At 42.5% G+C, this 15,035-nt stretch overlaps 1 protein-coding gene across 1 annotated transcript; it reads left to right on the top strand.

Annotated features, from left to right (window-relative positions):
• Window positions 1–826: 826 nt before the first annotated feature.
• me2 (malic enzyme 2, NAD(+)-dependent, mitochondrial) lies at window positions 827–14,668 on the top strand. Its single transcript, XM_060054665.1, has 15 exons — window positions 827–993; window positions 4,267–4,418; window positions 7,353–7,486; window positions 8,017–8,166; window positions 8,536–8,611; window positions 8,839–9,000; window positions 9,340–9,553; window positions 9,840–9,937; window positions 10,584–10,697; window positions 10,964–11,075; window positions 11,867–12,009; window positions 12,208–12,307; window positions 12,594–12,664; window positions 12,985–13,083; window positions 13,478–14,668. The coding sequence occupies exons 2-15, from the start codon at window positions 4,305–4,307 to the stop codon at window positions 13,637–13,639; spliced, it is 1,749 nt and encodes a 582-aa protein (XP_059910648.1). The 5' UTR covers window positions 827–993; window positions 4,267–4,304; the 3' UTR covers window positions 13,640–14,668.
• Window positions 14,669–15,035: the final 367 nt, after the last annotated feature.

The following is a 15,035-nucleotide window of genomic DNA, read 5'->3' as shown; positions in this document are numbered from 1 at the left end:
AACACACACGCGCGCGCCCGCGCGCACATTTGCACGCACACACACGCACATGCACAAACAAACAAAACAAATGACCTTCAGCTTAAAGCAGGGCATCTTCTCAGCGCAGCTGTGACACTCAACGATGACGCAATGATGACTATGCATCTGTTGCAGAGGTGTGTTCAGTGTTCTTCTAGGAGCACTATCCTGACCACGTTTGCTATTCAAAGGTAGCAGTAAGCATAACTACTGTGTAAATGTTTTTGCATTGTATTATATATTTTGTCTCTTCTTAAACTACTTCTGTGCTGTTACACAGAATTCCCCTTCCGAGGGATTAACAAAAATGTTATCTATCTATCTAAAGTCGTAGACAGGAATTATTTTTTCAGTTTTACAACGCCCACTCATCACGCTTGCAATTTTTAAGCGGGTAGTCATTCTCACATTCTTTTGCTGCTCTCTAGTGTTTACCTTAAACGTCTACATTGCTCAGTTACACACCTAATATAACAAATTCACTCGCTTACCCTATTTCACTATTCATAAGCAGGTAAGAAAAACCATGGACGTATTATAATGAAATGCCTGTGAGTATTATACTATGAAGAATGCGTAGTTTTTCTTTCCTGGTTTTGCAGTAAGAAGTTGTATATTTTATGTATAAATAATAAATAAATAAAAAATAAAAATTGTACACCAAATATGATGATAGCGATGTTATAATAAAGGATGCCTGTTATTCGGGATTTGTGATCCGACTTCCTGTACATGTGACGCAAACGGAGGCAGTCGCTGAAAAGGAAATCCCGTGCTGTGATTGGTCAAACGGGGACATTCTCCTACACGCGCTCAGCGTCTTCTTACCACAGCCGAACGGTCGCATCTGTCTTGTCTCCAGACGGGCCAACCAAGCCGTCGTACACAAAGCACTCCAATGAATAGTTGACATTTGCGACCTAATCGAAGTCCCAAGGAAGATTTACTTCAAGATATCATCATTTAAGCGAGGTAAGAAACCTCATTATAACCTACGCGGAGACACTTTAAGTTGATTATCTGCTTCTAGAAGTCCGTTAAATCTTTGCTAAACACAGCAGCCGCGTAGGCAATGACTGGGTCTCCTTATCGTCGTTGAAGGACAATGTCACCAACCTGCGATACAGCTTTTTTTATTTATTGATTTGCACAATGCGTACATGTTAACTGAAGGGCAACATAACCAATTACACGATATAGATCCCTTAGCTGTAAGCTAGCGGCTCTTTGCTGGGTAGTCGCTGTAGCGTCTCAGTGGGGTAGGCATGTCGCTGTGTTATTACCCGGTTATATTTCCATACACCGCTCCAGTCCTGCCTGCATACAACCCTCTACCTTGATAGAATTCACTACGGTCATGCATCACAGCATTGTTTACAGAGGTTCTCTAAACATAAAGCCATTATTTTATAAAAACGAAGTATTTTACTGAGATGTCAGGTGGCGAATACAGCTGCAACTAAAGAAACAAAGGTATACCACATGTGTTTGTATAGCTTTTAGTTTACCCATTAATTCGATTGGAAATTAAAAACCTTGCCTTTTGGTTTGTTTTTGATAGCTATTGAATAAGTTGACAGACCAGGCTAAACCGTGTCACATATCATTGTCTCTATTTAACCATTCTGCTTATTGATCTGAAATACAGTGTACTGTATGTGTTTTGATTACCTTCCTTCTCTGCAAGACTTTTTTGTCCTATATCTATAGTTGAACGTGTAGCTTTACCCTGACCTGTGTACTATGACCCTCTTCTCATCGGCTATAAAACATGAATCATGTGAAACTCAACAGTGATATGCTTTCTGTAAGCTTAACAGAGGATGTAGGCCTTAATGAAAAAGGAGTGGCCTTCTGTTTGCACATTTCCTTAGAGAAACCTTGAATTATATGATCAGTGAGGTTCAAATATTTCCATTATTGTTCTGAATATGGAAGGTTATGTATAGATTTATGGCTGAATTCACGGTTGACATATATTTGTGTGCTTGGAATGTAACAACGGCCTTGGAGTTTGGCAGCCACCAATGTTAATTGCCTCTGGAACCGTAGCAAACAATAACTTTCAGTTTGAGTGAGTCACACTTCCTTAAGTCTGACTTTAGAGTTGAGTCATGACTTGGTTGAAGTCACCAGGGTGTACGCCTTAATATGCCTTATATGTCTGTTAGTGTTTTTGGCTTTCTAACTTACACTAATGATTAAAACACTAAGTAACATGTAGACCCCAACATGCTGCCTGCTACTTGTTGTGTTTGCAATTCCAATTGTCTCCTAGACAGCATTTAGCAACGCCTACAGGTGCAGATTCTGAGAAGCTACTAATAAGCCACAACAATTGGATACTTTCATGACAATTATTTTGGTGATGGATGATTGCACTGATGCCCCATTAGTAATATGACCTACCAATTACAGTCTGGGGTTTTGTTAAACTTTTATTGCAGCAATAAAGTAAGAAAGTGCTATAGGTGATAATTGGAAGAGTGAAGGATTTTGAAGCACCTTTGATGAATGATGTAGTGCTTAAATAAGAATGTTGACTGCTTGTCTGTTGTTGTTTTAAGTAGTGTTTCATCACTACCCAAATCTGTATCCATAGACGCAGTGTGGTTAGGTTTCAATATGGCTGCCACTGCTACAAACAGTTAATGTTATTTACACGGTATGATTATAGATATCATATAGAAGATTCTGAAGTTAAGAAAGAAAAAGCTTGTTATATAAAAGCCTCATTGTTATTGTACTAAGACTATTGAATGGAGACATTTTTACTATACCCTCGCTTAATAATATCATGGTAAAATGTGTCCCCCAGCAAACATCCCTTAGTTGGTGCTTTCAGATGTGTTGGGTTACTGCTCCGACACTCCCAGAAAGGCAGTGTTGGACACTTTATTTCCCTGACACTAGTAGCCTATAGCGACAGTTTCATTTCCTCCCGAATGTCACTATCAGCCTTATCAAGCTAGCCTAATACAAAACCAAATGTACACATCCTATCTGAACTTCTTGCCATGCCGCCCAGGTTTATTGAAGGTTATTTGAACAGCTTTAATGAGTGTGTTATGAATCCTGCAAAAACACAGAACTGATGAATGGTCTGATACATGGCAAACTTAGACTGCTGTGATTGGCCTAGTTTTGCTTCTACCACAACCCACCACAGTATTTGCAGGAAACGGAAGCCCTCTGCTCAGAGGGTTCTTACTCCTGACATGCTGGCTACAATGAGGAAGGCCTTGCAAGGCTACCCCTGCTGTAAACAGCATTAAGGACCATTAATGAATCTGCCAAGTTTTTGTTGTGTCTATAAATATACGTTGTATATTAAATACGTACCACCATATATTATGTATGCAGTGCATTATAAGCCCCCTGAAGTCAGAAACAGAAAGAGTTGTGTTGACATGGAACTAGAGCAAAATTAAGGAAGTTGCTGCGGTGCATTGGTGCAGAAAAAGGTTTTTAGAGAATGTTTGTTTGTGTAGTATTATGGGGACAGTTTGGATACCATAGAAAATAACCGAATCGTTTACCATTGAGCACACGAACAATAACAACTGCTTGACAACCTCATTTTTCCTACCCTATTCCTGGAAACTAAATTGAAGGAAGCCACACACTCTTTCCATAGACAGACTCTTCTGTACACAGTCTACTGGCCTACAATGAAACCTAGAATCTCTCGGCTTGTTACTTTGGAAGCAAGAAAAACATCTGTTACTCTGCCTCTCATCTTTCTGCTGGCCTTTACTAGTTCCTTACAGACTGGATTAGTACAATCTATTCTGGGCGTTGTTTTTTCAGGATTAGAAACTCTAAATTACTTGTCTATTTGACTCTAGCAGATTCTCAATTGCGTTCCTCACATGCAAGCCATCTGTGAATGCATTCTTTTATGTGACTCATTGTAGATGCTTTGGCCGTGTTTGCTTTGGCCTCTTTATTGTAGTATGCATATTGTTACAATGAGTGGGTCTTTTCGTGTTTCACCGTGTACTAGTCCTAGTAAAGTGTTAATAAGTGCTTCTTCATGTGTCAACTCAAAAGGCTTATTGGCGACCAATCTTTTTATCCAAAACAACTGGAGGGATTTACCGATACTTCATACATAATTAATTTAGGAGCATATCAGGGTTAGGCATCTTGCTCAAGGAGGCCTTCAGGTTATTCTGCTTATCATTATTATAACCTCTCCTTCTGTGTTGCTTTTTTGTCATGCTCTCTCTCACTCTCTCTCAGAGTATCTCCACCACTTTGTCTGCAGGTGACTGTCCGCCATGTTGTCCAGGTTGAGGACATCGCTGCCCATCCGGCCGTGTGTCTCTGCGTGTCGATGGGCTCACACCAAGGACAAGGGCAAGCCCCTAATGCTCAACCCACGCACCAACAAGGTAAGCCGAGTGGGCCTGGGTTTCCATCAGGGGTTGTATAGGTTCAGGTGCATTGTGTTTGCTGTATTTAACATTGGGGCCCCCTTTGTAAAAGGATTAGAATAGGTGGGACCAAAGCTGGTTGGGCTGGGCAACCTTGTGGTAGAACACACACTCACATACTTGCATACACCTACATACACTTACATCCACATTTTCAGAAACACACACACAAACACTCACATACACACAATAGTTATTACGAAACAAGTTAGTTAACCTGTTGTCCCTGCAGTATTATTGGGCTGAACCATTAGCACAAGCTCCAGCTTCCTGCTCTTTTATGTAGTGCAACCAACCTTGCTCCCCCCACTGTCCCACTTTGTCACATGACTTTACCGCCCCAATCTTAAAACACGAGCCACACGAGTGGTCACTTGAAGATAGGGGAGTGGTCTGACAAGTCAACGTAAACAGGTTGCCTCCAGAAGTATACAGTTTGGAAGGAATGCAAAAGCCAAGTCAAGGGTGGGAGGGGCTGTCATAGAAACCCTAAAATGTATAATTAGAATGCCCTTCAAGGCTCCAATCGGGTCCTCTACATCAGAGCTGTCGGTTCTGTGCCCTTATCGTCACTCCCAGGGCATTCTGTCCCTCTAGAGGTGACAATATTACCCAACTGCCAATAATAGCAGCACAGCTGAAGGCTTCAGGTCTGGTTTTGTTGGGGAGGATTTGACTCCTTTCAACAGAGGCCTGATCTTAATTTCCAGGTTTCTGAAGTAAAGGCGGAGGTCCTGGGGGGGGTAAGAACAAAAACAATAGGACTGTTGAAAATATTAATGCAAATTAATGCTGTCAAGTCAAGCATTTTTTCGCTTAGAGCCTTTATTATTTCTAAGTGGATCCCAATAACACTCCAGCCTGTATCCACTTAAGGTTTGGTTAATGTGAAAAAAAAATCTACTTTACAGAATAAACCTATTAATGCCCTTAAGATTAAAGTGTCATTAGAAGCTGAAGTTGTGCTTCATGTGGACACACTGTGGACGCTATATGCAGAATAGCCATCTGACTAATGAGTTGGCTTTGTTGAAAGGTTTCGTCCACACACACTCACACGCACGCATGCACTCCTGGTTACATATTTTGAAAGCAACTCTACCTTGCATTTCTTTAATGAGAGAAAACAAATTGTAGCAATGAGCAGTTGGTTCTGCTTATAGTTTTCTTACAGAAACAAAGAAAACGGCAGCATGATTGATTTGATTTTTGCCATCAACTAATGACGTAAATTGGCTCTTTAAAAAAGGATGAAGGATATTTAAGAAGAGAGCCAAGGCATGCTGCTTGGTCTAGTCGGCAGTGAAGTGCAGCAGCAAAGCACGTCATCACAAGAAATATATTTATATAAGTGCGTAGAATTGGGTTACTCTAATGCCCCGGCCTCTCAATGACAGTCTCCTATTGTGTAACATCTCCATCTCGTGATTGCCACGAGATTGACCAAATACAATATCCTGTCTAGTATATCAGAGTCTTGTGTACAACAAACCTGCCACAGTGTTGAGGGAACTGGATTTTGACCAGAACATATAATAGGCCCATAACATAAGATTTGTTCAGTAGAATACAAATACTATAAACTGACATATTTTATAGTTGCTATATGTTAGCAATCATTATGTTCTTTGGAAAAAGGGCAATGTCCTTAATCTTGTAGGTTTTTTAAATGTTCTTTGATTGCTTTTTCACATTTAAGTTTCTTCTTACTACACAAACGGAATGACGTTGTTGGAGTTTTTGCTGCAATGAAGTGAAATGAGGCATCAGCATGACTCAGCAAAGGCTGAGTTTGTACCCCTCTCTCCCTTTACATTAACCCATAAAGAATACAATGAGACACAGACACACTCACACACAGACACACGCACACACACAGACACATACACGCACGCACATACACACGCACAGAGACTCACACATACACGTGGGTTAAAGCAAGACTGTTATAACATCCACGTGTTGACTGGTCTAGCTCATATTTCACCCATGCCTGTACCATTTTACACATACACACGCAAGCACACACACACACACAAGCTCACGACATGCATGAACTTTAAATATGGCTTGCATCGTATGTCTTCGCCATCTTCCCTGCTCTCTCTTTGCCATGTTTTATACTCATCGTTGTATTATAGCACACATTTCCATTTCTCTTAGCCCTTTGTAGGATACAACGATTCCTTTCTTACTGTTAACACCCCTGCCAAGCCCTGCTCTGGGGTTAAACTGCTTCTCCCAGGCTACGCTTCTACTTCAGATTTTCTCTTAATGTATGGAGTGTGTCTATATTGGCCTTGTGACCCGGTTCCCAAAGGTTATGTGTCTATATTGGCCTGCTGACCGGGTTCCGGTCAACTGTGAAGACTACCTTAGGCATGTCCTTGTTAATGTATAGAGGAAACATGAAAATGTATTATAATATATTTTGGTCTCTTGTGCTGAATAAAACCCATGATTTATTTGAAAACATTTAAAAAATGTATAGATATTTTGTATAATAAGGCTATTTTGCCCTATTTTACATACATTTGTGTTAGGTAATGGAATGCAGGAGTTACTATCTTATCCACACTACATGAAGTTAATAGATAAATTATAAATTATTGTTCATATTATTAATGTGCGTTTCAATTCAAGTAAAGTAAGCATTATTTTAAAACATCCAGCATTGCTTAAAGACCTTATTTATGACCTTATGACTCAAGGACCACTTGAGTCGCGAGCAAGCAAGTGAGCTAATGTTCACAATGCTAACTGACAAACGATGAATGTTGTGTGCAGTTCAAAAATCAAATTTAAATGAGGTTATTTTCTGTAGTCGATCGTAGTGCAGACAGGACGCTTCTCTTTTCCTAACCGTTCTCCGTCTCTGTGTGTCTCCTCCAGGGCATGGCTTTCTCCCTCCAGGAACGCCAGATTTTGGGCATTCAGGGTCTCCTCCCTCCCAAAGTGGAGACCCAGGACATTCAGGCCTTGCGCTTCCAGAATAACCTAAAGAAAATGTCGGATCCTCTGCAGAAGTAAGACGTAGCTTTCAAACCTTGCTAGTGTGTGTTGTTTTATTCCAAAAAAAAACAAGGCCCAAAAGCACCAGGTCTAGGGGACTTCAAAAACATAAACCAGGTTCCCAGTTGATCAGTGTATCGTTAAATGCCCAGTCCGGTTTTTAAACCAAACTTTGACCCTAAACCTTCATAATAACCCAGGGCGGACTGGTTAAAGGAATCTGGTTGCTTTCTCACAATGTCACTGAACAGGACCAACAGGCACACGCACACGCACACTCAAACAGCCATATTTTTGTGCTTTTGTTGTCCTTGTAGCAGATACATTTTTACATTTTGTCACCGTTTCACATGAAACGGGGGTAGTCTATTTGAACACAAAAAATGACTCTGAGGGTGCTTTCCTTAGTATTTCTATTCATTTTCATTCAAAACGTTCCTCTTTCAGTTCTTTCCTCCGACTTGTGCCTTTCCCCTCCTACCCCGTTCTGCCGTCTTGATACCCACCTGCACTCATTGATCCCTGTCTTGGCTGCCGTCCGCAGGTACATCTATCTGATGGGCATCCAGGAGAGGAACGAGAGGTTGTTCTACCGAGTGCTGATGGAGGACATAGAGGAGCTCATGCCCATAGTGTACACGCCCACAGTGGGCCTGGCCTGCACGCAGTACGGACACATCTTCAGGAGACCCAAGTAAGACCCTAGGGGAGTCCCTTCAGGACCGGCAACACTCACGCATGTTTCCATGGAGACGGGTAACCCGGTTACCGGGAATCCGTTTAGGGCCAGGTGAAACCGGTTGTAGCGCTGGCTACACTAGAGTAATTTGATAAGGGGTAAGCTCATTTCCAAATCATAATTTGATATCAATGCAACAGTGCATTTTGGCTGTTTATCCACTTTTCTTCAAATCATACAGGATTGTAACCGGGGGTTTACAAAGCACCACAAAGAGATGATGTCATGATTTCTTTATACTGGATTTAATCAAAAATCAAAGCCGCTCAAATGAAAACCAAATAAAGGCATGACGGCTAACAACACTGCTGTCTATTCCAACAGAGGCTTGTTCATCTCCATTCTGGATCGCGGACACGTCCGCTCCATTCTGGACAACTGGCCTGAGACCAACGTTGCCGTGAGTACATTAGAAGATGAACACATTATTGACTCATTTTGATTGTTTTCTGTCATTGTAGAGTAATTGTTGTGTTTTCATCCCCTCCCTCCTCTTTGTGTGTGTGTGTGTGTGTGTGTGTGTGTGTGTGTGTGTGTGTGTGTGTGTGTATGTGTGTGTGTGTGTGTGTGTGTGTGTGTGTGTGTGTGTGTGTGTGTGTGTGTGTGTGTGTGTGTGTGTGTGTGTAGGCAGTAGTAGTGACGGACGGAGAGCGTATCCTGGGCCTGGGGGACCTGGGTGTGTTTGGTATGGGGATCCCGGTGGGCAAGCTGTGCCTGTACACGGCCTGCGCTGGCATCAGGCCTGAGAGGTGTCTGCCCGTGGTGATCGACGTGGGCACAGACAACGAGGTGGGGATACCACACCCGTTACGGACTGTACAGGGAGATTGACACCCACAGTGGGGAGGAAATGATATAATCCGCTATTGCTATTTTTAAAACGAGCTGTACGCTACACTCAAAACATATGTTTATGGGGTTTCTCTATTAAAGTTGCTGTAGGTGAGATTTAACAGGTGTAAAGAGAGCAGAAAAACTATTTTTTATTACAAACCAATGCGTTACACAACGTTGCGGCACGTGTATTTCATAAAGCCGTTACATCTTCCAATGGCTAGTGGGAAGCCCACATAGCACAGTCTTAATGAGCAGCCCTTACCGGATTTCATCCAACCCTTTCTATTTCAGACCCTGCTGCGGGACCCGTTCTACATGGGCCTGTACCAGAAGAGGGACCGCACGCAGGCCTACGAGGACTTGCTGGATGAGTTCATGGAGGCCGTGGTGGATAAATACGGCCAGGACACACTGATCCAGTTTGAGGACTTTGGGAACCACAACGCCTTCCGCCTAATGAGGAAGTACAAGGAGAAGTACTGCACATTCAACGATGACATCCAGGGTAAGCATCCCTACTGTTGGGGGGGGGGGGACACCTAGTGGCCAACGTGAAGGCCCGCAAGCCAAATCCACAAAAACTAATGTTGGGGATGCAATGTTGATACAGTGTCAACTTACCCCAAGCCTACATATTTTTTCAGAATGATATCTCTAATCACTCTTAAAACCATCTAAGATTCCTCTTGGGAAGGAGAAAGTCAATGTCCTTTGTCTTTTTCCCTGCATTAGCAGAGACTGTTTAATCCTAATGTGTACGAATGGCTCAACGTTTGGCTCTATCCTGACAGGCACCGCAGCGGTGGCCCTGGCTGGTCTCTTGGCAGCTCAAAGAGCCATCGGCAAACCAATCACGGAGCACCGGGTGCTGTTTCTGGGAGCTGGAGAGGTAGGCTATATGTTCACACTGTGATTCGATACCACATTCGGGATAGTCATCATTAATAGAATCTCTTAAATAAATGTACAAATGAGCCAGGTGCTGCTATCCTGAAAGCATTATGTGTATTCATTGTGTAAGTGTCACACAGTGATCTGTGTGTCAGAGGGACAGGGTTCCCTGTTTCAAGACATGTCACAAGGAGGGTTGGATACTCTAGATTAGAGACGCACACACATGCACACACACACATACAGGCTTTGTAAAGATAACAATATGGGCAGTGTGCACCTATCACAATCGCAGCCTAAACTGCCGTTTGCAATGACTCCCTAAGGCTTATGATAACCCGAGGCCAATCAAAAGGGCCGGTTAACCTAGTAGGATGAATCCCTAGAAGGTAGTTAAAAGAAGGATCCCTCCTTCCAGTGTTGGCTAGGATTGCAGTGTACCACAGTTGCGAGCAGAATTATTGGTTTAGAAATGGTGACAGCAGATAAACATCTTCACAAGGTGTGGACATTTCCAATCGATCTCTAATAGAGAAATACAGAATGAAATCCAGATTGTTGGTCCTTTTCAAATATCTTTACGTGCTAGATATTCAACTTTTGGCTGTTTTTTGATTGTTGTCTTCCGACGTTTGTCTCCACAGGCTGCCCTGGGCATCGCTAACCTGATTGTCATGGCGATGATGGAGAAAGGGCTGACTCAGGCCGAAGCCAGGGACAAAATCTGGATGTTCGACAAGCATGGATTGTTAGTAAAGGTGTGTGTATGGGTGTTTGAGTCCCTTATCTTCACCGTCCCTTATCGACATCTGAACACATATATGTGTGTGCTGAATTAAACATAATTGAATTGATTTGAGGTAGCTAAAAGGAAATACGATTGTGTATCTGATTTTCTTCTGTCTATGTTTCAACTTATATCAGCTTACATCATGTCATACATATTAGTGGATAAGACAAATTATGCTAAACTAATGGGTCTCTCTGAGTTATTATTGAAACTCTACTGTGTTTCTGTGTCCAGGGCAGACCTCAGGAGACCGATGGCAACCAGGAGGCGTTTGTCCATAACAGCCCAGGGACGGTAAACAACTTCTTGGATGCTGTCAACACCCTCCAACCCACAGCCATCATAGGTACCACACTCCCTACCTCTCTGTGGCTATCTAAGCTACAACACTCCCATCCTCTGTGGCCATCATAGGTACCACGATCCTTAACCTTTCTGGCCATCATAGGTACCACACTCCCTACCTCTCTGGCTATCATAGGTACCACACTCCCTACCTCTCTGGCTATCATAGCTACCACACTCCCTCCTTCTCTGACTATCATAGCTACCACACTCCCATCCTCTCTGGCCATAATAGCTACCACACTCCCATCCTCTCTGGCTAACATAGCTACCACAATCCCATCCTCTCTGTGGCCATCGTAGGTACCACAATCCCATCCTCTCTGTGGCCATCATAAGTACCACACTCCCATCCTCTCTGCAGCTCATCGGTACCAGACTCCCATCCTCTGTGTCCGTGCACCGTACCAGAACACTGAATGGATGGCACCTGTCATAGTGGAAGGGATCCTTTTAAATTCTATAGTCCTGTCAAGGACTGTATCGAGATAATCACAATGTCTTTCATCTCTTCTTTTGGATCATCTTATTCATGAATTATAAATGACAACAAAGCGATGCTTTCCCAAATGCAAACCTGAGGCAGCAACATATATTGTAGTAAATACTATTTAAAGGATTTTTCCTTTTTAGCCATAAGCAATTGACTGACATTAACTTTCAATTCAGCCTCTAGTGCCGGCATAAAACTGAACTCATGCAGTTCTTGTAAAAGCAGAAGTTTGCGATGTAAACAGAAAACTTCCTGTATTCCTCCTCCTCCTCCTCCTCCTCCTCTTCCTCCTCCCCCAGGTGTGTCGGGAGCGGGGCGGCTGTTCACGCATGATGTCATCAAAGCCATGGGTACCCTGAACGAGCGACCAATCATCTTCGCCCTGAGTAACCCCACCACCAAAGCAGAGTGCACTGCGGAGGACGCCTACACGCTCACCAACGTATGACTCACCTCTCCTCCTTTTCTCCTTGTGGAGCAGACTTTACTTTAAAGTTGGCCGAGTTGTTCATAAAGTGGGTGTGCACTCAAAAGTCCTGCTTACTCCTGGATGTGTTTCGGTGCTTTTTCTGACCAACTAGCCATGACTATTATTATTCTTGTGTATTTTGATGAAATCCTTGTTTGCGTCCCTCTGTAGGGAAGATGTCTGTTTGCTAGTGGGAGTCCCTTTGACGCGGTGACCCTGAACGATCGGGTGTACATACCAGGACAGGGAAACAACGCCTACATCTTCCCAGGTGGGGCGTGGGAAAGTTATTTTACATTTGAAGTGCACGGTTTATGAAGAACACTTTTTCGTACAACAAGCATGTTGTACAAATCAAACCACTTTAAATTATGTTGTTTGATTAACGGAGTCCCTCTGTCTTTGTAAATACAATTTCTCTGTTTGCTGGAGCCCATTAGAAAACGTATTGATTGGGTGCATGTAAATACAGACAAACAATGTGTCACCGACTAAAAATGTATTCATACAAACAGGTGATGGCTAGCTGATGTTTTGGCTCAATCCATGTGTTTCAGGAGTTGCCCTGGCGGTGATTCTGAGTGGCGTAAGGCATATCAGTGATTCAGTGTTCCTGGAAGCTGCCAAGGTAGTACGGCTTTCGCTGAACTGTTGAGCCGCCATTGATCAATTGCTTTTAATTTATTTATACTAAAATTAACACGAAACACCAAGAGTACTTAATTTAGAGTATTTTATGTAATTTTTGTGTGTCTTAAGCACTTTATTTAAATGTTTTTAAATGTACAATACCATATCAATTATTATTTGAGGTGGGTAACAGCTGTGGTTTCAGTATTATCTAAGTCTGTTTCTATGGGACAACTTGGCTTCACACCAGTAGTGGCATCTTGAAGGGTTTTAACAGAAGGTTGAGAGGTTCAACACTGTGTTTGACCTTCCTCTTAGACCCTGGCAGAGCAGGTGTCCGATAACGAGCTGCAGGAGGGGAGACTCTACCCTCCTCTCTCCGAAATCAGAGAGGTGTCTCTCCAGATGGCTGTTAAGGTAAGCGCTCTTGGGACCCCAATCTCTTGGATTCCATCATTACTACCAGTAAAAAGGGACAATAGTTGGATAGAGTTTAGTGTTGGACTAGTACATAGTGTTAAGGGTGTGTGTATGTGAGACGCGTATCCTTTTTCCTCTCTGTTGCAGCTAATGTTAGCTCATGTTATCACTATTTAGTCGTTCAGCAGATTCACATAAGAGACTCAAAGTGAATGTGGATGCATGTCATTCAGGAGCATGTGGTTGGGGTAAGGGCATCTGGCTCAAGGACGCCTACCCTTAGGTTGTGGAGACCAGGAAATCTAACAACAGTACTTTTTGGGCTGGGAGTAGAACCCTGTAACCCCTGTTCTCTCCTGTATGATGGTGACGGCTCCTCTCTGGCCTACAGGTGGTGGAGTATGTGTACGCTAACGGCATGGCGTTCCGCTACCCCGAACCCGCGGACAAGGACGCCTTCGTACGAGCCACCGTCTGGGACACAAACTACGACTCCTTCCTGCCCGACATCTACGAGTGGGAGGGCGTCGACTTCAACCCCAAGAAGGACTGAACGGAAGAGGCCCTGAGGGCGGCCCATCACGCCCTCACACGTCCTCACACTTCCTCACACACTCGCCCTGCTCTGCTCTCCTTTCATCTCAGATCCTGGAACACAGTGGGAATCAAAAGGCAGTTGACGTTATTTGACATGTCCTTCTCAATTGCCATCTTTAAATATAAGATATTTTGTTATTCTAGATTTGTTTTAGATTGGCAAGCTCATTAGGTTTTGGAAAACGTTATATATTTTTTGAAAAAGATTAAGCTCCATGGAACCAATGCTTTGATCTGACCACAGTTCGTTTTTTATGGTCCAGATGAGAAACTCCGCTGGGGGCCAGGAGTTGCTATTGGCAGAGAAAGAGTGTGAATGGATTTGATTGAGGATGTTCGGGACCCAGAGATGAAATTTACCTTTTTGTTTGTGGGCGGGACCCTATTTTCAAGGACAGATAATGAACAAATAGACACTCCGTTGAGATAACTCCAAATGAAAAGCCAACATGCTGCAAAAGGGATTTCAGTTCAGTGCATTGTTTTATTGTTGTTTCTCCGAATGTTGTTCTACAGTGTTTGTTTTTTTGTCTTGAATATCAACCCTTGTTTTAGCATTGTGCTATGTTAGTTATGTAATCTCTCCTTTATTCATAATGTTCCACTATATGTGTAACAAACACTCCTTGTGTAGGTTCTGGTTAAGAGTGCAGCTAAATGGATAACGCATATAAGTATAATAAAAAAATATTTTAAACGTTTTGGATGACATTTATGTTCTGAATATGGAAACCATTTTCAGGGACAGATAACGGACTCTTGAAATTAATTGATGAAATCTTCTTGAACCTCAGCTTGTTTTGGTAGTCTTGTGTGTTTATTATGTAATCCCTCCTTGTTCATAATGTTCAACTATATGTGTTACAAACACATATAGTGTGTGAATGCAGCTAAATGGAAATATATATAGATGTATATACACAAACATACACACTATCCAAGTGGAAAATCCACAAAGTAAAATAAAAATGTATTTTAAACGTTATGGATGACATTTATGTTCTGAATATGAAAACTAGAAGGTTCACTAAGATGTATTTGCTAACAGTTAAGCTTATATCCTAGTTCATCGTCTCATTAGCTTTGGTATATATGGAGTGTATTTGCATTTCACTTAAATATTCCCGGCTCGCCAGTGAGGACGCTCGTGTTCCCGACAGCGACCGTTCATATGCACTCGGGAAACAGCCGGTTGGGAATCTAAAAGTTCTTCAGCGCAGGTTTTTTTTATCCGATATAAAACAGTAAGAACAAACAGAACTTAGTTGGATCAGTTTCATGTTTGCATGCCTTTATTTCCTTGATGCCTATCACGTATTATCCTTTTGCTTTAGTTTTAAGTATGAGAAGCA

Source organism: Gadus macrocephalus, chromosome 6, assembly GCF_031168955.1.
Source record: "Gadus macrocephalus chromosome 6, ASM3116895v1".
NCBI classification, from domain to species: Eukaryota; Metazoa; Chordata; class Actinopteri; order Gadiformes; family Gadidae; genus Gadus; species Gadus macrocephalus.
This window is presented reverse-complemented; position numbering and strand designations above follow the sequence as displayed.